This window comes from Rasamsonia emersonii, assembly GCF_000968595.1.
Source record: "Rasamsonia emersonii CBS 393.64 chromosome Unknown ctg1118621760359, whole genome shotgun sequence".
Classification (NCBI taxonomy): domain Eukaryota; kingdom Fungi; phylum Ascomycota; class Eurotiomycetes; order Eurotiales; family Trichocomaceae; genus Rasamsonia; species Rasamsonia emersonii.
In genome coordinates this window covers 1-20,934 of record NW_013563055.1, presented here as the reverse complement: position 1 = coordinate 20,934, position 20,934 = coordinate 1, and the positions used below count along the sequence as shown (strand labels likewise).

Below are 20,934 nucleotides of genomic sequence, written 5' to 3'. Positions count from 1 at the left end.
ATCCAGGAGCATCTTTCGAGTTTGAGTGAACTGCTGAAGATAGTTCACGATTTTCTGGGTGGTCTTGGTGAAACAGACCTGAAGTTGCGCGTGAAAGAGACGTTGATACCAACAATGTCAAGAGAATTCTGAAGGGCCATCGAGCAATGTACGACCTGGAGAAAGGCATTCTTACTGTAAAGGGAATGTCGAGGCCATTACATGACTCTATTTTTCGCCTTGCTTCTTTATTTCTTACTTAAGCCCTATCGAAAGGCTTTCTTATATGTGAGGAATCGCATCTTCCGTAGGCAACAGCTCAAGCAGAGTGCTTACTGGGAAGACCAAAGATACAGGGAAGAAGGTTCAGGCTTGGACAAAATATCCTGATTCCTCTTATCTCTTCGAGGATCCCAAGTCACTTGAAACGACGCCAACAGTTATATTTGAAGTTGGATTTACGGAGAGCTACCAGGATTTACTAAGCGACATGCAACAATGGTTAACAAAAAGTGAGCAGGGGGCGATATTCAATTAGTGATTCTAGTCAACATCATGGAGGATGTACAGCTCTCACATCTTCCAATGCATCCAGCATTAGAAGCGAAATCATAACCTCTGATGTACATGGGCTTCAAGGACAGGTAAGGGACCCCTGTTTACTACCTACGATTATTATTATTGCTAATACTTAAGTTAGATAACAGAACTGCTTTGATTTTAAAATTGGTACATTCTTTTCATGATATGAAGGTCTCACTGAGAGCCTAGTCTAGAAAACCAAAGAAAGGTTGCCAGAAAGAAAACAAGCAGGAGCAGGTGGATGCAGGCAACTACAAAGAAAATAGATGGAACGATCTCTATTAATAACATAAATTTTATCTTCTATCTTACAATCTACAGTCTACAGTCTATAGATCTCCCCGTCCATCCCAATTCCGCCACGGAAATGATCCGCAACCACTCTTCCTCGCAGGATCGTCTCGTCTACGATCCCCTCGACATGCTTGGGCTCGACACGACCGTACCAGATGCCCTTTCCGGCCAGCGGATTCGGGCTCGTGGCTATCGTCGATGACGGCGAGGCCGAGGAGCTGGTCCTCAAGCCCGGAGGGAGGTAGATGATCACGTTCCCCGCAAACTTGTGTCCTCCGATATGGCTGATCAAACCGAGATTGGCGTGATTTGGTCCGTCAACCTTTCTTGTGCCGTCCTCGTCTTGGTTGTTCGTGCTGAACCCTCGTTGCTCGAGCACGCGCTGGAACTCTGCCCGCAGCACCGGGCCCATAATCCCGCAGCGCATGTCGCGCCCGCCATGGCCGCAAATCAGAATGGTCGGCGACTGCTTGATGTCGATCATGTCGGGGAAGTGGGCTACCAGATCTGGGGCGCGCGTCATATCTCTTCGTCTGGGCTCAGGCACGGCGGAATGGGCGTGGTGCAGTTCGTGAGGCAGGAGCATGGCCCGGACGAAGGTCTCGAGATCTGCTTCTGATGATGATATCGACGAAGAAATCGGAATAAAGGGCACGTATTTGAATGCGGGGAAGATAAAGGCCGAGGCAAAGCCAGACGACGGATCAGCCGACGGGGCGAAGGAGGAATTGGTGAGAACGACATTGTTATATGGCTAGACATAAAACAAAATTGAACATTGTCAGTTTCGTAAATTACAGACATGACAAGACAGACATGACAGACATACGTCAGCGTATTTCCCTCCTCGCCCGATCAGACCCTTCAGACCTCGCGCCAGCGCTCCCCAGCTTTCCCCCACCCCGTCATCCTCAATCCGGCTGGACCAATCGTTCCGCCCGGTCGAAATCAGCACCTGCTGCGCGTAGGCGGCCATGGTCGCGTTGAGCGGATTCTCACGGTCGATGGGCAGCCCGTCCGGCATGGGCGGAGTGGGCGCGCATGCGCAGGTCGGCTCGGGACATGTCCGGACGATGGGCAGCGGCGACGACGAGGAGGAGGAGGAGGACACAGGTCGAAAGAGCAGCGGAGTCCGGCTATTCGTCGTGCTGGCCCTGCATCTGCGAGGGAGATGGAATGCGTTGCGGCGTGGAACGGCGGACCGCAATGGGAGAGCCATGTTGAGTGTTGCGCTTGATTTGACGGACTGGAATAGCGCGATCCGGAACAACACGGAAAAAAAGGTTATATATATCGCACAAAAAGAAATATTGGATAAAACAAAGCAAGAAAGAACGTACGGCCGCGAATATCTTCGGTCTCGGTCTCGCGCGCGGAGAAGACGAGCGGAGCGGGAGCTTCGGCTTCGGAGATAACAACCTTAATCGATCACCCCGGAATCATCGCTGATTGATAATCAATAGCCAATCTCTTGCTTAGCATTAAATTCCGCCCGGGAAAATATTATATACTTTTCGGATGTACAGTGTACATTACTACGTGGCTATACGTGATGCTCAATGGACTATTTACAGCCTGGTTCTAACAGCGCCAGGCTATTGAATTCCATACAGGTTCTATGGAACCATATGCACCCGACATCTCATCATTATACCCCGTGGACACCTTAATATACATACAATCGAAGCAATAATGGTATCATGGACAAGGAGAACAGCACTATATCGTCATCAGGAGAAAGCAGAAGGAAATCCAGAAGAAGTTTGTTTCAAATGAATGATCGCAGACAGCTCACGACGGGAGCTCGTAGACGGGCCGGTTGTTTTGGCTCTCCAGCTCCGCCGGGGGCTGCTGCGGCCCCCCGTAGAACTGATAAGTCTGTTTGTTCGGGTCCTTGTCACTGTACGGCTCCGCGGGGCCCCCTTGCAAGGGCTCGCCTTCCGCCTGGGTCGCTTGCTGCTGACGACGGCGTCTCAAGAAGAGAAAGGCCAGAGCCGAGATGATGGCCAGACCACCGACACCAACGCCGACCCCGATCCCAGCCTTTGCCCCGGATGACAGGCCACCGCTACCGCTGTCACCGGAACTGTCTGAAGCGCCCGAGACACTATCCCCGGTGGTCGGCAGAGGGGTCCAGTGTCCCGTCCAGCTGTCCTCCCAGCTGCTCTGAGAGCCTGCCAGGGAGGAAGCGCTCGGATCGATGCTGGTGGTCGACGGGGTCGACTGGTAATTGGGTCCCGGAGCCTGAGCCAGGAACCAGTTCCCGGTTCCTTGACCCCAGTTGACCCCGACAAAGGCGGCCTGGAGGAAAGCGCGCCCCAGCCCATAGGTGCCATTAGTGGGGAAGCATGGAAAATATGGCGTCGGCGTGCCGACCAGTGGCGCCTCGAGGGTCAAGTTGAGGAGCGCAAAGGGGACATTGATCGTGAAATTGGCTGTATTGAGGCTATTCAGCCGGAAAGTGAAAGCCAGGTAGGCGGGGGAGGTCACGATTCTTCTGTAGTCGGGGCTTGATGTATTCCAGTAGTAGAGGCCCATAGAGGGCTGGAACTGGACCGGCAGGTTGGCCGTGATGGCGTCGCAGGTGCTCTGCGGCAAGTAGAGGTAGGGGTCCGGAGGGGACACCTGCACCGACAAGGCCTAATCCGATGGACGAATTTCCCTGGGCGAGCAGCCCTGTTTTGTTGGCAAAATCCCACGGGGAGCCCCCATCGGCAACCCCGAGGCCGATGTCGAGGAGCTCGATGGGAAAAGTGGCCCCGTTGTACGCTTGCGCTGACACGGGCGCCAGAGCCCGGGACTGATCGTATCCTCCCAACCAAAGGGAACCGGGGATGTTGAAGGCAGCGGATCCGATGTGCAGACCATACGAGTATGACGGGACGGCGTGGGTGATGTACATGTAGCTGTTGACGAAGGTGGTGTTGATTGCCGGGAGAGGAGGGTCCTCGGTGAAGGTGTGGTTGGTGTTGTTCGACCCCAGGGAGAGGATGCCCACCTCGACCGGGTAACTCTGGCCGCCAGGATATGTCTGTTGGATCGAGTTGACGGTTCTTAATGACACATTGGGGATGACATATCCGCCAATGTCAACATCGTCGAAGGACTGCTGGGCGGTTCCATATAGGGGAACGCCGTTCACGCCTAGTGGGATGTCGCCATCCCAATAGATACCCGAGATGGAGGTGTTGTCCAAAGTCGAAGACTGATCCATATTGAAGAGGCCCGCTTGATTCCCATAGCAGGGACCAGAAACTGCCTGGTTTTGGCAAATCTGGGTGGTGAGAATGGTGCTTGCCCAGTTCCCTCCCGGATACAGAGCAATGTCCTGTTTTGGGGTCCCAATGCCGACTTGGACAGCTTGCCATGGGCCATCAGGTCCAAAGGTCTTTGTGGACCAGGTCATCTCAAATGGAACGGGGGCCTCATCTGCGCTCACAGTCGTCCACAGACTGCTCGCGATGAGCAGGCCAGAAAAGAGGATCGACATGGCTGTGCTATCTGCTGTTCTTTTTTTTTGTCTTTTGGCACGCGCGCCAATGACAGTGGGAGAAACTAGTCCGATATATTCAAGTAAGGTAACGAACGACCAATCTAGATACAAATAGACAGGGAAAATGGAGGGAAGATCCAACAGAATGGATCCTCATCCAGCAATGAAGGTGGAAAAAAACATGGCATTCAGTAACAATACACGACAAAGGGAGAAGGAAGAAGAGAAGGATGAATAAGGCTGCGAAAAATCCACCATATCTGTAAGGCAGGAGGATGGCAAAGCCACCAGCAAGTACTAAAATAAGTCTGGCCAGCATTTAGCCGCTTGTCGACTAGAAATCTTTCCAAAAAGGACAGGAGGCGCAAGATCAAGTCAGCGCTAACAGGCTAGACCCGTGACCCCGACAACTCCGAGGGGCAGATAACCTGTTCTCCATATTAATCGGGTGTTGAACATATGAATCCCGATTGTGGCTGTTCCCTCTTCTAAAAATGTTCAAACGGTACAGTATCCAGGATTCCAGGATGCTGCAGGAGACATCTGAGAGTGCTCGCTCGAGTCAAATGCCACTACGGTAGTCGATGAAGATGGTGCAAGGTGAGAGGGTTGGGCTGCAAGAGCATACGCTCTATTCTGTCTTGATTTGTCACACTCGAGCATCCTTTTCTAGACTCGTATGGCAAGACTTTTATGAAGGCCGTCAATCTCGGGCACTTGCATCTCCAGATCCGCATGAAGTTGTGTCAGTGGAGTCAATTGGTGTGCTGGAAAGGCTGCCAAGCCGCCGGTCGATGGGGAACTGGAGATGGCGGCCTATCGCGTCATCTTCATTGGGCTGTGATGAGCAGCGGCTCTGATAGGGATCCATTAAGCTACATAGAGGATCAATCTGCTTCTGGTCAGCCATGATGCGACTATCTGTGGGATGAGGTAACCGGCAGGCTGCAGAGCCACACCACACCCGGCAACAGCAGATCTCCGGCTTCTGCGTGACGAAGGAGAGTGCCACGATCAAGCAGTGCCAGAGGTGTAATCGTCCTGCTGCGATGATCATGGACGCGGTGGAGTTCCTGCAGGAGATGTTGGCTGATTGCTCGTGGTGATTGGCGATGGACAGTGATGATCTCGGCGCGTTGCCCCAGTTCAGCCGCACCTAGCGTCTGTGTTGTCAGCAGCCTTCAACGAAGTTCAACGGACTGCCGACTGCGGAAACGAAAATAGTAATAGGAACCGAGTCCACTCACGACAGTATCCAGAGTGAGTCGGCAGAATGACCACGGAATGGATCCGTGGGAACGTGCGGGTGGAACTGGAGACCTTCGGGAAATTACTCCGCAGGAAATCACTCTTACTATCTCGACTTGACTCGAAATCTTCATCAATGATTCCAGTCTGATTGTGTCGCATATTCCAGACGGAGGATCCTTGAGGCCGTTACTGCGGAGTACAGAGGAATACGAGGAATCCTGCAGCACCAGGCAGAGCTCGTGGTTGTGCTGGTGCTGCCACGTGACTCCTTAGGTAATGCTCTCCTCCGCCAACCAGACTCGACTAACACCGCCAGGGACGCCTACGAGCCGCTGCGGAGTCGGGGCCAGCTGGTCAACATCAAGTCATCAACACCTTCAACGCCGGCCCTCGAGCATCTCTCCTCTATGGGATGACGCCGCTGCTCACCAGGTCCGCCATCTCGTCTCCTTCGAGGACCTCCTCCCATCCTCGCCATGGCCTCCCTTGCCCGCTTCGTCGACAAGTTCCGCTACTCGCGCCTGGGTCCTGGCGATGAAGAGCAGGGCACCACCCTGGTCAAGGTCAACTTCATGCAGCTGCTGACCTCCAAGGCCGTGCGCGCCATCGCCATCATCTCGCTCATGCTGCTTGCCATCATCGGTCTCTTTAAGCTGCCCACCGCCAATTTCGGTCGTTTCCGCCCCTCCAGCAGCTCGACGACTTCGTCCTCTGCGTCCTCGTCGCCGTCGCCGCCATCGTCCTCATACGACGGCAGTCGGCCCGACCTGTTGAGCGGCATTGACTGGTCGCGCTTCGCCTATGTGCAGTACGTCACCAACACGGCCTATCTGTGCAACTCCGTCATGCTCTTCGAGACCCTGCACCGCCTGGGCAGTAAAGCCGATCGCCTCATGATGTATCCCTCGTCCTATGAGGTTGATGGCTCCAATTCGGAGGAGAGCAAGCTGCTCCGGAAGGCGCGGGACCAGTATGGCGTCAAGCTGATGCCCATCGAGATCCAGCGCCGGGCGAGCGGCGATGGTGAGTCCATTCCAGTACCAATGGCTGCATCCGCTGACTGACAAGACGGTTCAGCCACCTGGGCCGAGAGCTACACCAAGCTGCTGGCTTTCAACCAGACCCAGTATGCCCGTGTGTTGAGTCTGGACTCGGACTCGACTGTTCTGCAGGTGTGTTGAAGCGTCTAATTCCCGAGCTGTTCGTATCTAACTGTTTAGACCATGGACGAACTCTTCCTGGCCCCCTCTGCTCCCGTTGCCATGCCCCGTGCATACTGGCTCAACTTTGACGAACGCACTCTGAGCTCGCAAGTCGTCCTGATCGAACCCTCCGAGTTTGAGTTCAACCGCGTGATGAAAGCGATGAACGAAGCTAAATCGAACGATTACGACATGGAGATCGTGAACTACCTGTACAAAGACAGCGCACTGATCTTGCCACACCGGCCGTACGACCTGCTGACCGGTGAGTTCCGGTCCGACAATCATAGCGCTTACCTGGGCAATTCGGAGGAAGCGTGGGATCCGGACAAGATTCTCAAGGAGGCCAAGTTCCTCCACTTTTCCGACTGGCCTGTGCCAAAGGTGGGTTTAGTATTGGTGGACAGTTGGGCGAGTGCTAACAGTCGCAGCCCTGGCTGACGGCCAGTCCGGCCGTTATCCAAGAGAAGCAGCCGAAGTGCGAGAAGAACCCGACGACGGGCGAGGAAGACAACTGCCGGAACCGTGATCTGTGGCTAGGATTTTATAGCGACTTTAAGAAGCGACGACAGGTCAGTGATCCCCCTCATTTTACTGCTGACAGACAGACTGACGGGTATTAGGAGGTCTGTGGCCTGAATACTGCGAAACCCTCCCCACGCAGCTTCACCGAACGCCGTCCCGCGGAGCGGAGTCCTTACGAGCCTGTATTTTAATGAGTCATGACCCGTCTGTTTGAAAAGGTTGGCATAGGCATGGGAGAGTCTTTGTAAATCTCCGTTGAAGGTACCTACACATTGGCATTTGCATTTGCATTCTATATCATATACCTGTTATACCTCTTGTTTGATATTTCGGTTTATGGCGATAGAGAAGCAGTTGATTTTTCTCCGCCTGGGATGTTCTGTATGTACAAGGACTTTCCAGACGCATTGTTCTAAGCTAGTATTTTATGCAATGATCTCGTTCTTTCCTCTCCAAGCCAGTCAGTCGTGTACATACAGCCACAGTTCCTGGTGGTATAGTGTAAGGGAGGAAGAAGAAGAAGAAGCAGAGCCGGATCTATCTATCTAGGTAGGTAACTATGCCATACATATATAATTCCTATTATCCTCCCTCCCACTCAACAGACTCAACAAACCCCAGGCTGCTGTGACGGTGCAGTTAACGGTTAAGTAGCCTAAGTGGTTATATATACCTACTAACAGTCCAGATGAGCGGCCTGGATTCGAAAAAGAACACAATTGCCTAACAAAGAAAAAAAAAATTAGTCTAGTAATAACCCCTGCCCACCAGAAGAAGCTTAGGCGGTTTTTTTTTCTTTTTTTTTTCGTAGCATTAGTGAGTGTGGGTCTCAGGAGGGGGCTTTTCCATGTTTTTATTATTATACTCATCTTATGATGGATGCAGCCAGTCAGGTGTCAGAGCTGGTATTATTATTATTAGAGTCTTTTTGACAATGCTTCCCACAGATAAGTAAACAGAACAGAACACCTAAGGCTGGCTAAACCACCAGATCAGGATTCTTCCCTGAAGCGGGATGTTTCTGTTTCTGGCAGTTGCTACTTGAGTTCATGTCTGCTCGGATAAATCCTAGGTATACTTATGGTATGATCTCTGATATTATTACCAAAGATACTCCATACTGGTCATAATATTCAGTTTATGAATGAACACGTGACTATAATGACATACATGCAGGACAGATGGCCTGTACAGCTTCACTCTATTCACATGGCTGGCAGAGTCTATCCACTCATCTCCTCCGATTGACATTACAATGCGTATCAGACATATATGCACACATGAGAAAGGACAACCTCGAAAAACGCCTCTATTTCGAACCGAAAGAGGCCAACGCTAACGACGACTGTGAGAGTGGCCATAGCAGACGGTAAAATCCTACCGCGCCGGCTACGAGAAGTACATAGTAGGCGATCGTCCAGCCAATGCCAAGTGGGGCGGAAATGTGTAGCTGGCTCACCTCCGCATCATCCTTGCCCCGAAGGTGAGGGGGTCCGATGGGCACAGCGGCTTCGACGCGGCCCCAGAGTCGAGGGAGACCGCACCAGTTACAGAAGCTGTGGACCAGGATCACAGCCGGCAGAGAGCCAGTCCGCAGGTACAAAAACGTGGCGAACCAACCGAAGACGGTCGTGTAGCCGAACTGGAAGATTGACCGGAGGAGTGACGCCCCGAGAGGCGTGTCCGGATGGGTTAAGCGGAACTCATAGCAATGATGCACATGGGCGATGCCGAAATAGAGAGGAGAGATGAATACGACCCGCCCCGGCGACATCTTGGCCAGCAGATGGAGCGAGACGATGACCGAGCGGAAGATGATCTCCTCCGTGACGGGACCCTAGAGTGTCGATGAGCGGCCGCTCATCAATCACTGAAAGTGGTTTGACTTACCGCGACGTAATTCCGAAAACCAATCCAGCTGCGCAGGCACTCGACGAGTCCTTCTCCTCGAAGCCACGCTTTCCATTCGCTTTGGGCGATGCCCCTCTCGAACAGCGGCCCTGTGAAAAGAATGGCAGTCAAGAGCAAGCTGCGAAGGATTTCGAGGGGCCCAATGGGCCACACTCCCAGCAGCTTGAGGACCTCTGCGACTGTTGCATTGCCTTTCTGCGTGGCGATGGCCAGGACAACCAAGGTGCTGATCAGGCAGGCAATGCTGACCGCCCGAACCCGGGTCCGAATGACAGAAGGCGCATCTCTACTCAAAGTGGGAGATGGCCGGGCAGATGATGATAGATAGAAGGGGGCCACATACCCTAGAGTGGCCAGAACCTGAAGGCACCTCAGTCAGACCATCATCAAGGTAGAGGGAGCAGAGCTTAAGTAAGCTTGAGGCATGCAGAAGAGCACTGAAGATAGTGATAAGACATGAAGGATTGCCTACCGAGAGCAGAGCTGCTGTGGTCACCGACAGCACTGGAGGAGGTTCATCTGAATCCATCAATCAGCATGGCTGTCTTTTGGCAGTGGAGGCATTACAGTATACCACGGTTCTTGGTGTAGAAGCTCATGAGACGATCAAAGACACTGGTGGGGGCCATGGTGAACCTGACAGCAGAGTCGTCAGGCTTCCTGCAGAGTATCTAGTGATGCTCCCGAGGCTTGGCCCCAGCCCGTCGACTGGGCAGTCTGCGTTCAGTCTTTTCGAGCTCCAGCAGCGACAGAGCAGATACCGTGCACGCTTGAATGCTAAGGAGCGAACAATGGGAACAATGGCTGTTCCTTGTCCACTCCAGAGGCCACACAACAGCACGCAGGAGGTCGAGATAGGACCGTGCGGGAACGGGAACTCTCGAGGTCTCGGCCCGGCCAAGTGTCCAGCGCTGCCCCAGACGCCGTCAGCGTGGTGCCCGGGTTCCTATAGGATTTGATGCTGGCACGCCTTACCATATTGAGCTAACATTGAGCCAGCACAAGTCGAGCGGAATCCACGGGTCGTTTTAGTAGGCGAGTGGGGAGCGATGGTTTAGCGCAGGGGCGGACTCGAGGACCCTAATATTTACTCACGCCTCGATCGGAGTCCTACTCCGGAGTAAATACAAAATAGGCTCGCACTTGTGGCTATAAGGGTATAGATAAAATCAGATCTTACTCTCATAAGGTGAGCCACAGGCCTCAGGTTGACAAGAAATCTTTCTACTTCTTGAAGCTGTGGACAGGGACCGGTTTTGCAAAACGCGGCTTCCCGATTGGCTTCCTGACTAATCGGGTTTAGGCTTCCGGCTGAGGAACAAAATCATTGTCCGGCGTATACGGAGTATAGGGAGAGATTCGATTCAGTGTGATGTGAAGGATCAGAAAAAGCAGGGCAAAGGATTACTGCCAATGAACATGGTATACCAGCAAATATTGCCTATCAATGACCTGCAAGCTGAGACAAATGATTATTGTGACCTCCAAATGTCTTTGCCAAATTTGCAGTGTTAGATGAATCGTTATTGGTTTTGACATGCTAACTTCACAGGGCTCTACGTTCAATGGCCATGGTTAGGAAAGGTCAAAAAAAAAGATCACATGTTTGTTCAGAAGCCTGGTCAAAGAATATTTGTTCAGGCATGCCTTATCATATCACCATCCCTTGAGACGCATATCCCTGCCAAGAAAAAAATTCCAAATCACCGCAAGGAACTGGAGATTCTGGCTTACTTGTGTATTTGTATAAGATGCATTTTAACAACGTTCATCATCTGTTAGATCCTTGATCTTCGTCAGAGAACGACCAGGAACTTCAAAATGGCTAAGATATGCAGATAACCACCGGAAAACTCATACTGCACAGCAGAGCCGTAAAAATATAAAAATATGGAGTGCAGCCAATTTGACACATTCCTTCAGAGCAAGACACTCCTGTTGGAAACACTCAGTTTCCTATTCTATAATGTCTTCCCGGTCCTCTGACAGCGTAATCATAGCTGGATCTATCCTTGAAAGGTGATTTTCACATGCAACGTAAATAGGCAGGTTAAACAAGCTGAATTCAAAGTTTAATCAGACATAAACATTTCTCTAAGATAAGCCTGAAAGGCCTGGGAGTTGACTGGAATCTGAATGCCGTCCATCTTCCTGGGAAAGGATTCTCCATGGCGAGGACGGTACTTTTTTTTTCCCCGGTTATGTGAAGGCATTGTTGTCGTGTCAGGTGACTGCGTGTAGACAAAGAAGCATAGAACAATCCACCTTGGTAGATGTGAGCTGCTACCGTCCTTCTTAGCCAGTGATTCTATTGGCATTCGGCATAAAATCAGTAAATTCTCAGAATCCAAACCAAAGTACGTGTAGCTATGGATTGTATAGTTTATTTAGAAATTAGCATGAATACGAATAGTGGGTATAGTATATAAACACAGATACTATGCACTCTGGAGTATGTTGTCCACTCCTGGAGTACGGAGTAATACTCTATACTCCGTACGCAGGAACTCTCCAAGCGGCCGGCGCTGCCCCAGACTGCGTGCCCGATCGATCGGGAATGGAATCGACGGAAACTCGTGGATTCTCTGGTCCAGCTCCATGGTCGATTGGCCAGAGTCCCTGGTGGTGGATGAAATGCGCACCTCTCATTGGACGCCCTGGCAAAAAGGAGCAAAAAAAGGACGCGATTGGCGAGTTAGTGCTGGCATCGCGCCTCCAAAAAAGGGAAGAACGACACTGAGCATGTGGGACGAGAGTTAAAAAAAGCGAAGGGAAGGAACGACGGATCGTTACGTGGCCGGCTATCCGCTATCGTTCCTTCCGGCACGAGCCCACTTGCAACGGCTGTCAGCGGGCCGGCAGGAACGGTTCGCACTGCCACGAACCCATGGAGTATCCGGATGATGGAGCACAGCGTAATCAAAACGAGGAGCGAACTCGACGGATAACAATCTAGACAGGGAGTAATATAGTAGGAGCAAAGATTAGATAGGAATGCAGATCAATCTGGACATGGCCCTTTTATTGTCGCAGTTAGACAAAGCCTTTGTGTGCCTGTGAAACGTTTGTTTCTCCGGGCTTCTCCAAAGGGGAACTGGTTGGACATCCCAGATCAAACTCCTAGCCATCGCCTCAAAATCTGCAGGTCTCAGCGCCGGCAGCACTCCGTCTGCAGTCTTCTGCAGCCAGCGACCCTGTGCTCCAATTATTGTGTCTGGCGGTGGCTGCTGCAAGCTCCGCCGGCGCGCGCCTTGCCCCAGCAGCTGCAGGAAGCTGTGCCTGGCGATCACGATCCCTCCGCTCACCGCCCTGGCATTCCCGCCCTCACCGCTGGCAACCAAATTCCAGTGCCGCCCCTTCAAAGCCTCTCTGGCATCCCCTCCCTTTGCTGTTGCTTTTGCTTCACCTTTGCCAGTTTGTTGTGCTTTTTGTGTTTGTTTTGCCAGTCATTCCTTTTCCTGTCGCTCTTTTCCAGACACTCGTTGCATCACCCTTGTTTTTGGCCTTTGTGCCCTCACACTCGTTATCTTAATGTAATGCGGTTTGATGCCTCTGTCAATAGAGATCATTATTAGATGACTTGACATCTACGCTCGTTATCATTTACCTGCCGCATTCTTGATCAAATTAGAACACTCATTGTGCCAATATTGCTTGTAATTTCTGTACTACAATCGCTTTCCCTGCATTCACCAGAGGCATCCTTCAGTCCATTCTTTTGAACCGCAAAGAATTGCGTTCACTGACTCAAGACGCTCTTTGACAACGTTGGAATTGCCATTTATGATTTATTGAGCGACGATCCCTGGTGCTTCCTGTTTTTCTTGGTGGTATCTGTCGGTGGATAATGCTTAATCAGTAATCAGCATCATGCCGTCTCCAATGCCTTCGCCAACTGCCTCGCCCAAGCGGAGAGCGCTCCACGAACGCACCCCATCCCAGACCAACGAGCGACCGGCATCGCCTCTGATCCGTCTGGTGAATGAGAGGAAGGATGACATCGATTTCTACTCGGCCACGCCCTATCCAACCAAGCCCGCCCAGATTCTCCCGCCTAATCCCGGCAAGGGCCAGGGATTCGCTGATGAACGAGGTTTTCGCGTTTCAGATCTCTCCCTAAGCTCCGCTGTCACGTCGCACCCAGCCACCGGCCACGTCGATCCGGGCAGGGATGCGAGCAATGCCTGGGAATTGTCGTCCTCAGTCGACATCGGCAACTCCTCGTCCCAGGTCTGGGAGGAAGACCCCAAGTCCAGCCGCTCCTCCTTCCCGGACGCCGATGACGCCAATGACACCAAGACCGTCTCTGGTCTTCCGTCTCTCAATCCTGAAGCCCGACAGGACGAGGACGATAACAACGAGGAAGAGGAGAAGGAGGAAGAAGAAGAAGAAGAAGAAGAGAAAGAAGACGACAGCGACGACGTGATTGCTCTGCCCCGAGTCCGGCCAACCGTCAAGGCTGTGCCACCTGAATCCTCATCCCCGAGAGCCGGATCGGTCACCGATTCTCCCAGTTCAGATTCCATCGCTCCCGACGACCACTCGTCCAGTCCCAACGTGGTCCCGATCGGGGTCCCGTCCAGCCCGAATTTCGTGCCGCTCGACAGCTCCAGTCCGAACGTGATCCCCCTCGGAAGCTCATCCCCAAACGTCGTCTCAGAAAGGCTATCGGACTCGTCCCTTGCGTCTTCGTCTCTGGCAACGGTTATCCACCATCCTGCTGCCGCTTGGAGGACTCCATCGTCTGAGGGCGCAAACTCGCAATCGGGATCGTTTCAGTCGAGTCCGCCGGCGTCACTCGCGCTTTCGCCCGTCCTGTCTACCCGGACCCGGTCTCGCACCGCCTCGAGCGGTAGCGCCCGTTCCGCAGCCGATGTCCAGGCCGTCATCGATAGCGGGGTTCCTGTTCAATACCCCACGATTCGCGCGCCGTCCTCGAGTTCATATGCAGAGTCCACTTCGGCTCCGCAGCGGCCGGCGCGAGCCATGACGGACCGACCCTCTGGGCGCTGGAACCCACGCCTGTCCACGGTGCCGTCGCAATGGTCGGAGGAAAACAAGCCCAGCACGCCATCTGCGAGCGGCAGCAGCGAGCTGGTCAGCGCTGGCAAGTCGGAAACGGGCCGATTGCGCAGCAAAACCAAATCGACGATCTGGGTTGTGGATGAGTCGTCGGGCGACGAGCATCTCGACAGCTTGTCGAATCTTCCTCAGTCCTCCTTGCGCCATATCCCTTCCGCTGTTCTTGGCAGCCACTCGTCAAGCTCGCGATCGAACAGTGTCCGAAGCCTGAAGCGCCCGGGCTCCAGCTCCAGCTCGAGTGTCGTTCTCAACACGCTTCCGAATTGGGTACGACTGTACTATAGCGGGACTCACTCCGGATTCCCTTTCGTCGACAGCCGGCCGTCGACGGCTTCCCGACCAGCATCGCCTGTGCGGTTCATCAGCCAAGTGCCCGGCTCGATATCGCGACCACGGACCCGTCCGCGTGAGAATAGTGAAAATCCACCACCACCACCACCACCACCACCACCACCACCACCACCGCGACTGATCCTCGACCACCCGGCTGATCCTCGCAGCCACTGGAAAGGAGGACAACAGGCGAACCAAGTCACGGAGGGGGAGCGGCTGCCGTCCGATCAACTGACCAGTACGTGGTCACCGCATCTGCATCCGGACAAAGGACAGGACAATCCGCGAAATACGTGGATGGCGCCATCCATGGATTCCACGATGGAGCCGTTTTTTGGACGAAGGAACGTTCAGGTCTATTCATTCTGCCTGGGATTCGTGTTTCCACTGGGTACGATACTGAAATTGAGATTCTGTCCTCATCGACTCCTGCTAACGTGCTTTCCCAGCTTGGCTCATCGCCGCCTTCCTCCCTCTTCCACCGAAGCCTGCCGCGGATGAAGAGGCCACGGCTGGGTCCAGCATTGAGACTCGAATACGCGAATTCGAAGAGAGGCGCTACCACAACGCACGGTGGTGGAGGAATGTGAACCGAATCATGATCCCGGTGGGCGTTTCGATCGTAGCCATTATCGTAAGTGCACCAACGTCCTTCGCTCAGAGCATGCGTGGAACTGACCTTGGTCCCCTGCAGGTCACCCTGGCTACGGTGGGCACGACGACGGGCTTCCACTAGGCTGGCCCGCTTCCGAACCTTAACGCGATCCATGGCACTTGATGAGATTACGATTACCGACAAGCATTACGATTGACAAAAGCAGGATAGACACGTTTTGCGCTTTTAACTGTTCGATTCTCAACCGCTCGCTGTCCGATCAATGATTCGATCTAAGCACGATTTACCATCATCTCTTTGATCTTTCAGCATTCTTCGTCACTTATTTCAGTCGCACTGCTGCAATGGCAGTGCTCCCGTTCCTGTTTCGTCTCGCTGCTTGCCCTGTCACATCATATCTTCGTTCTTCCGTACGACTATACGACTTTACGTGTACATATGATGATGGCAGGATTCTGCCGTCATGTCAACGACTTGTCACGCCTGCACGAATATTACTGTTGACATGACTGGGATAGAGCCCTTTGATTCATTTGTTTGCTTCTTTGTATGTTATTTTAATTTTGCCTGTATTTAATTTTGGAGCTTTCAGATCAAGAGATGATAGATGAAGCGCAACACTCTTTCCCTACAGCAAGTTAAGCTTCGGAGTCACTACCAACCATGGTCTGCGGATTACTTATCGGAACAGCGTCTTTTATTTTTATCGAGAATAGTATTCCTTATTCACGTCTGAGCTAATAATTATTAATTATATCCAGCAAGCCATACTAGGCAGTGCACTATGTAGATTAGTTTCCGTAGAATAGAAGGTGCACTTGCACATGCCAGAGACAGAAAAGGAAAGGAAGGAAACGAGGACCGACCCATGGATCGGATCGATCGGACGGACGATTTTGGTGTATCCATGCATGCATATGCATGTACCTATGCATATGGCCAGTCCTGATTGAAATTAAAATAGGATTAAAATTGGTTGATATCGAAATGCGGAGACTGCCTAAACTAGAAACCTTTTAGCTAGTGTAACGGAGGATTTTACTAGCTAGGCAGTTGCTCCTTCTCTCCATCGCTGTTGTTGTATTAATTAAGACGCAACTTCGATCCCTGTGCGACTTCAGTATTCGTTGCAGTTCATTACAGTATATTGATTAACACAACATGGCCGCCCAGTCCAAAGAGCTCAGTTCGACAGGCAGCTACTCCTCCTACCCGCCCAAACTCACCCTCTGGGAGAAGCTCACCCTGTTCCGCAAATTGCTCATCACCCTCGCCTCTATCGTCTACCACGGCATAGCGGGCCTCTTCCGCGGCGCGTCTGGCGCAAAGTCGTACCGGCTTCATGTCGGGTATGCCGTGATCAGGAACCTTGTGAAGAGGTTGACGTGGAAGGAAGTGCAGTAAGCATAGCCTGAGGAAGACCTGTGATTTTTTTTTCTTTTGAATATCGCTGATATGATTTGTCAGATACCTGAACCCCCCAACCGCCAAGGCGTATAAACTGGTCGCCAGAAAGAGAGGCTTCCAGCCCGAAATTGTCACTCTGAATCACGGCGCGCAGGGCTTCTGGATTGGGAGCAAGGATGCGAAGAATGTCGTCGTTTACTATCATGGTATATACCCTCGTTCACTGCTTCTTTCTAGAGAAGTAAGCTGATGAATATGTCTGTCAGGCGGAGGGTTCGAGCTGCCCGCAGACAAGATGCACTTCCACTTCTACGCAAAGATCGTCAACCACTTCAACAAGGCGCAGAACAACAGGCTCGCATTTTTCTTCCTCGGCTACACCCTGACTCCCCACGCGTCCTATCCCACCCAGCTCCGCCAGTCCGTCGAGGCGCTGCGACACGTCCTGGCCACGCAGCCCGACCGCTCCCCCTCCAGCATCTTCCTGGGAGGCGATTCTGCCGGCGCGAATCTCGCGCTCGCCGTGCTGCTGCATCTGAGCCGTCCGCACCCGGAGATCGACCCTCTTCCCCTTCAGCAGCCGCTGGGCGGCGTATTCACCCTCGGCGCCTGGGTCAGTTTCCGGTTGGATTTTCCCTCTGCGGAGACGAATCGCTACAAGGACCTCACGGGCCGGCCGCATGGCGCGAGATGGTCCGCAGCGTACCTCAACGGGAAGCCCGGCGATGCGTGGAACCAGCCGCTGCTCGCGCCAGCGGAATGGTGGGACCGCAGCAAGGTAAAGGACGTGCTGTTCCTGGTCGGAGGGGATGAAGTTCTGCTGTCTGCTGTCGAGGAGATGTACGCCAAGTTCAAGGTGCGTTTATGAGTTTATTTTGAAAACGTATTTATGGGCATACACACATGAAACTGACTATTATGTTCACGCAGCCTGCTGTCCCAAACAGCACCTTGGTCCGGGGCGCGAATGAAGGCCACGTCGCTCCCGTCTTCAATCCTGCCATTGGCGTCAAGGCCGAAACGCAGCAGGGAAGGGCGCTGAAGGAGTGGCTTACCGCGAAGCTGCTGTAGAAGTTATGTACGTACGTACGTAGTCGATACCGAGTTCTGACCTTGACTACCCTTGATATCCTTACGGTTGTGCTCGTTTACATGGATGATATTAATATAGTGCTTTGAGTCAGTAACATTCCTAGGTAGTAAATAATATTAATATGCAATTCCTCTACGCAACTGCAAAAAGACGATCAATAATTCGCTGGAATGAGATGAAGTGAAACGAAATGAAACGAACTTAACTGAATGGAATGAACGGTCGGTCAGTTAGTCAGTCTATTATTAATTCTATTATACTATTCTATATTCTATATTATATATTATATCTAAAAATATATCTCAAAAAAAAAGATTTTTTCCCCCATCGAATCTAAGGAGCGGTCTCATTGCCGTAACGAGGTATGGTATGGTATGTATGTATGAAGTCATGAAGATATCGATCGATCGATCAATTGATTGATTGCTTGCGCTCATGTGTTCTGTATGACTAGGACTTGTCGTCGCGCGCTACAGCTTCCTGCCTAGCTTCTCCTCCACTGCAGCTTTCAGTTCCTGCGCGTTCGGCATGCTCACCGTACTCCCGTTCTTGCGCATCTCCTCGATCTACCTCGCGATCTCGCGCACCGCGTCTTCGACCTCCTTCTCCGGGTCTCCCGGCAGGCCGAGCATCGGCTGCTTCTGCGCGGCCGATTCCTGGTTGGCTTTCTGCGGCGGCGTCGGGGACGGCTGGTTCCGTTTCTTCAGCTGCCGGATGAGAAAGCCCTTGGCCGGGCTGGCGAAGAAGATGACTGCCGCCGCGACGGCGACGATACCGTAGAAGTAGACGTGCGCCCATACGTGGATCGTGTCGTTGAAGTACAGGATGAGGAACGGTATCACGGTGAAGGAGAGGATGAGTTGCGTCGTCAGCCAGGAGACAAAGTCGTAGTATGGTTTCAAGGGAGTGGGCTTGGTGCCGTCCGGGGTGAGGAAGAAGGGTCGCACGTGTCGTCGGAAGTCTTCTACTATCAGCAATAAAGTCCAATAGGTGACTGATGACTGGGGTAACGGGGCTTACTCTTCGCAACTGTCTGCACAAATGACGCCAGAATGAACGTCAGGTAGTATCCCGGGTAGAAACCGTGCCAGAATGCACTCGTCGTAAACGTCGCCAAGCTCGCTCGGAACCCAGGCTTCTTCCCCTTGGGCGTCACTCTCAGATAGACGTAGTTCCTCAGCCAGTGGTTCGTGTTCTTATTCCAATTCTCCACGTAACCACGGACATTCTGCGCCGTCTCAAGCCCCCACGGGTTGACATTTTCCAGTCGGTCCCAGTACACCTTGCCTGTCTTCGGGTCAAATCCGTTGTAACCAAGGCCCGACAAGATGCAGGCACCCTCCGTAAGCGCCCAAACGCCATAATACTTGAATCGCGCCACGAATCCAACCATGTACAGTATCCAAATCCGTCTGGGCAAAGAGTACTTCATATATTCCTCAGTGAGGACCGTGCCAGCATGATAGATGGGCCCCAGCTTCAGGAAGGCGAAAATCCACAACAACCCGATAATCATCTTCTTCAGTGCCGGCCGTCCGCTGCGTGGGATCTTTCGCTTCTTCCGCGTCGGCGGAACCTTGGATGGATCCGTCCCCGGAGGCACGTCGAACAGGGTCGTCTCAATCCACCGACGGTAATCGACATACTCAAAAGCGGGCCCAGCGAAGAGGGACGGGAAGAAGAGAACGTAGCCCGCATAGTCGAGAATATCCGGGAACTTGGTGATGGCAGCGTACTTCTGGGCATCCGAGAGCTCGCTCTGCGGCAAACGGCCGTCGTGGACGTTCCAGCAGAATGCAGACAGCTTCATGACCAACACCATCTGCGCCCCGGTAATGTCGACTATCGAGTCATCGTTGCGAATCTGCCGGTAGATGTGGCTCACCGACATGTGTCCCATCAGAAAGACAAACCCAATCCAGGGCATCAGGGAGCCGTCCACATAGTAGGCGATCAAATACGTGCCCACGGCGCTGTACAGCAACGTGCGCACCCCGTCCCACAGATCAAACAGTCCGACCAGGTAAAAGAGGGACACGGCCACGATGAATGCGTTCTTCTTCCATGGTTGCCCGTCCGGAATTCGTTTGAGGATGGCCGCCAAAGGGTACGACAACAGGAATGACGCAACTAGCTTTACTGTTCAGGGCAGCTGTTAGCGGAGTTCTTTTACTTTTTTGGGGGCTTTTCGACGAAAGATCGTACGCTCATCGACAGAGGCCCCCGTCAGGCCAGCAAGATAGGAGAACGCTGCACCGAGACAAGAGAACAGTCAGCTGCTATTCTGAATAACAAGACACCGTGGCATGAGAGTTGGGAGACGAACGGACGTTGATGTACGGCAGCATGGTGGATGGCAGCCGCAGGACACGCGTGCGTTGCCAGGCCGATCAAAAGGCAGACATTCAGGAAGGAGCGAAAAAAGAGAAGCTAAAAATAATAAAGAATAACAGACGGAGGAGCGTGGACATGAAATAAAATAAATAGGCGTGCTGGTCGAGCGAAAAGCGCAGGCCGCGGCCAGCGGGGCCTGAATGCACCACGGAGAGCAAGCTATGCCATCATGTGCCTGGCTAAGCTGGCTGACCGCCACGCCTGACCAGATCAGCAGCTTCCTGCAACCCAGCAGATCCCCACCCTGCGCTCCATCTCCTCTCTCACCAGAATTAATTATTAACCCTGAATTTGCAATCACCGCCCTTGCCAGCGACAAGTCCCCGTCGTCACCTCCGCCGTCGCCCTCGCGGCTTCGTGGGCGCATCATTCCTCCATCATGGACGTCGTGGCCGCCGTCTCCGGGTACATCTCCCGGATGGTGTCTGTCGGGGACGCGTCCACGCCAGGCTCATCTTCTGCCAAGATGAAGATCCTGCTTCTTGATAGTGAGACAGTGGGCGATGCGTTCTGCTCTCCTCACCGCGCGCGTGCTGACGGCTGCTGCAGGTCCCCATTGTCTCGACCGCAATCACCCAGTCCGCCCTTCTCAACCATGAGGTCTACCTGATCGACCGAATAGACAACCAGTCGCGCGAGAAGATGCGACATCTGCGATGTCTCTGCTTCGTGCGTCCCTCGCCGGATTCGATCCAATTCCTGATCGATGAGCTCCGGGATCCGAAGTACGGCGAATACTACCTGTATTTCAGCAACATCGTCCGCAAGTCGG

The 20,934-nt window shown here is 52.8% G+C and overlaps 8 protein-coding genes across 8 annotated transcripts; 4 read left to right on the top strand and 4 right to left on the bottom strand.

The window, feature by feature from the left end:
* Window positions 1-883: 883 nt before the first annotated feature.
* T310_6058 (Sucrase/ferredoxin-like family protein Fmi1) lies at window positions 884-2,074 on the bottom strand (the record flags this gene model as incomplete). Its single annotated transcript, XM_013471102.1, has 2 exons — window positions 884-1,609; window positions 1,685-2,074. 2 exons carry the CDS (start codon window positions 2,072-2,074, stop codon window positions 884-886), a joined length of 1,116 nt encoding a protein of 371 aa, XP_013326556.1.
* Window positions 2,075-2,646: 572 nt separating this feature from the next.
* On the bottom strand, window positions 2,647-4,345 carry T310_6057 (Aspartic protease; the record flags this gene model as incomplete). Its single annotated transcript, XM_013471101.1, has 2 exons — window positions 2,647-3,444; window positions 3,491-4,345. The coding sequence occupies 2 exons, from the start codon at window positions 4,343-4,345 to the stop codon at window positions 2,647-2,649; spliced, it is 1,653 nt and encodes a 550-aa protein (XP_013326555.1).
* Window positions 4,346-6,075: 1,730 nt separating this feature from the next.
* T310_6056 (Golgi Precursor) lies at window positions 6,076-7,424 on the top strand (the record flags this gene model as incomplete). Its single annotated transcript, XM_013471100.1, has 4 exons — window positions 6,076-6,622; window positions 6,677-6,771; window positions 6,820-7,185; window positions 7,233-7,424. 4 exons carry the CDS (start codon window positions 6,076-6,078, stop codon window positions 7,422-7,424), a joined length of 1,200 nt encoding a protein of 399 aa, XP_013326554.1.
* A 1,211-nt stretch (window positions 7,425-8,635) lies between these two features.
* Window positions 8,636-9,866, bottom strand: T310_6055 (CaaX prenyl proteinase Rce1; the record flags this gene model as incomplete). The annotated part of the gene is made up of 4 exons (XM_013471099.1): window positions 8,636-9,163; window positions 9,217-9,597; window positions 9,710-9,756; window positions 9,812-9,866. 4 exons carry the CDS (start codon window positions 9,864-9,866, stop codon window positions 8,636-8,638), a joined length of 1,011 nt encoding a protein of 336 aa, XP_013326553.1.
* A 1,337-nt stretch (window positions 9,867-11,203) lies between these two features.
* Window positions 11,204-11,977, top strand: T310_6054 (uncharacterized protein; the record flags this gene model as incomplete). The annotated part of the gene is made up of 4 exons (XM_013471098.1): window positions 11,204-11,256; window positions 11,511-11,594; window positions 11,673-11,689; window positions 11,742-11,977. 4 exons carry the CDS (start codon window positions 11,204-11,206, stop codon window positions 11,975-11,977), a joined length of 390 nt encoding a protein of 129 aa, XP_013326552.1.
* A 1,130-nt stretch (window positions 11,978-13,107) lies between these two features.
* On the top strand, window positions 13,108-15,388 carry T310_6053 (Serine-rich protein; the record flags this gene model as incomplete). Its single annotated transcript, XM_013471097.1, has 3 exons — window positions 13,108-14,890; window positions 15,102-15,286; window positions 15,347-15,388. The coding sequence occupies 3 exons, from the start codon at window positions 13,108-13,110 to the stop codon at window positions 15,386-15,388; spliced, it is 2,010 nt and encodes a 669-aa protein (XP_013326551.1).
* A 1,041-nt stretch (window positions 15,389-16,429) lies between these two features.
* On the top strand, window positions 16,430-17,746 carry T310_6052 (6-hexanolactone hydrolase; the record flags this gene model as incomplete). Its single annotated transcript, XM_013471096.1, has 4 exons — window positions 16,430-16,668; window positions 16,736-16,881; window positions 16,942-17,531; window positions 17,606-17,746. 4 exons carry the CDS (start codon window positions 16,430-16,432, stop codon window positions 17,744-17,746), a joined length of 1,116 nt encoding a protein of 371 aa, XP_013326550.1.
* Window positions 17,747-18,334: 588 nt separating this feature from the next.
* T310_6051 (Uncharacterized protein) lies at window positions 18,335-20,116 on the bottom strand (the record flags this gene model as incomplete). Its single annotated transcript, XM_013471095.1, has 3 exons — window positions 18,335-18,735; window positions 18,789-19,907; window positions 20,095-20,116. The coding sequence occupies 3 exons, from the start codon at window positions 20,114-20,116 to the stop codon at window positions 18,335-18,337; spliced, it is 1,542 nt and encodes a 513-aa protein (XP_013326549.1).
* Window positions 20,117-20,934: the final 818 nt, after the last annotated feature.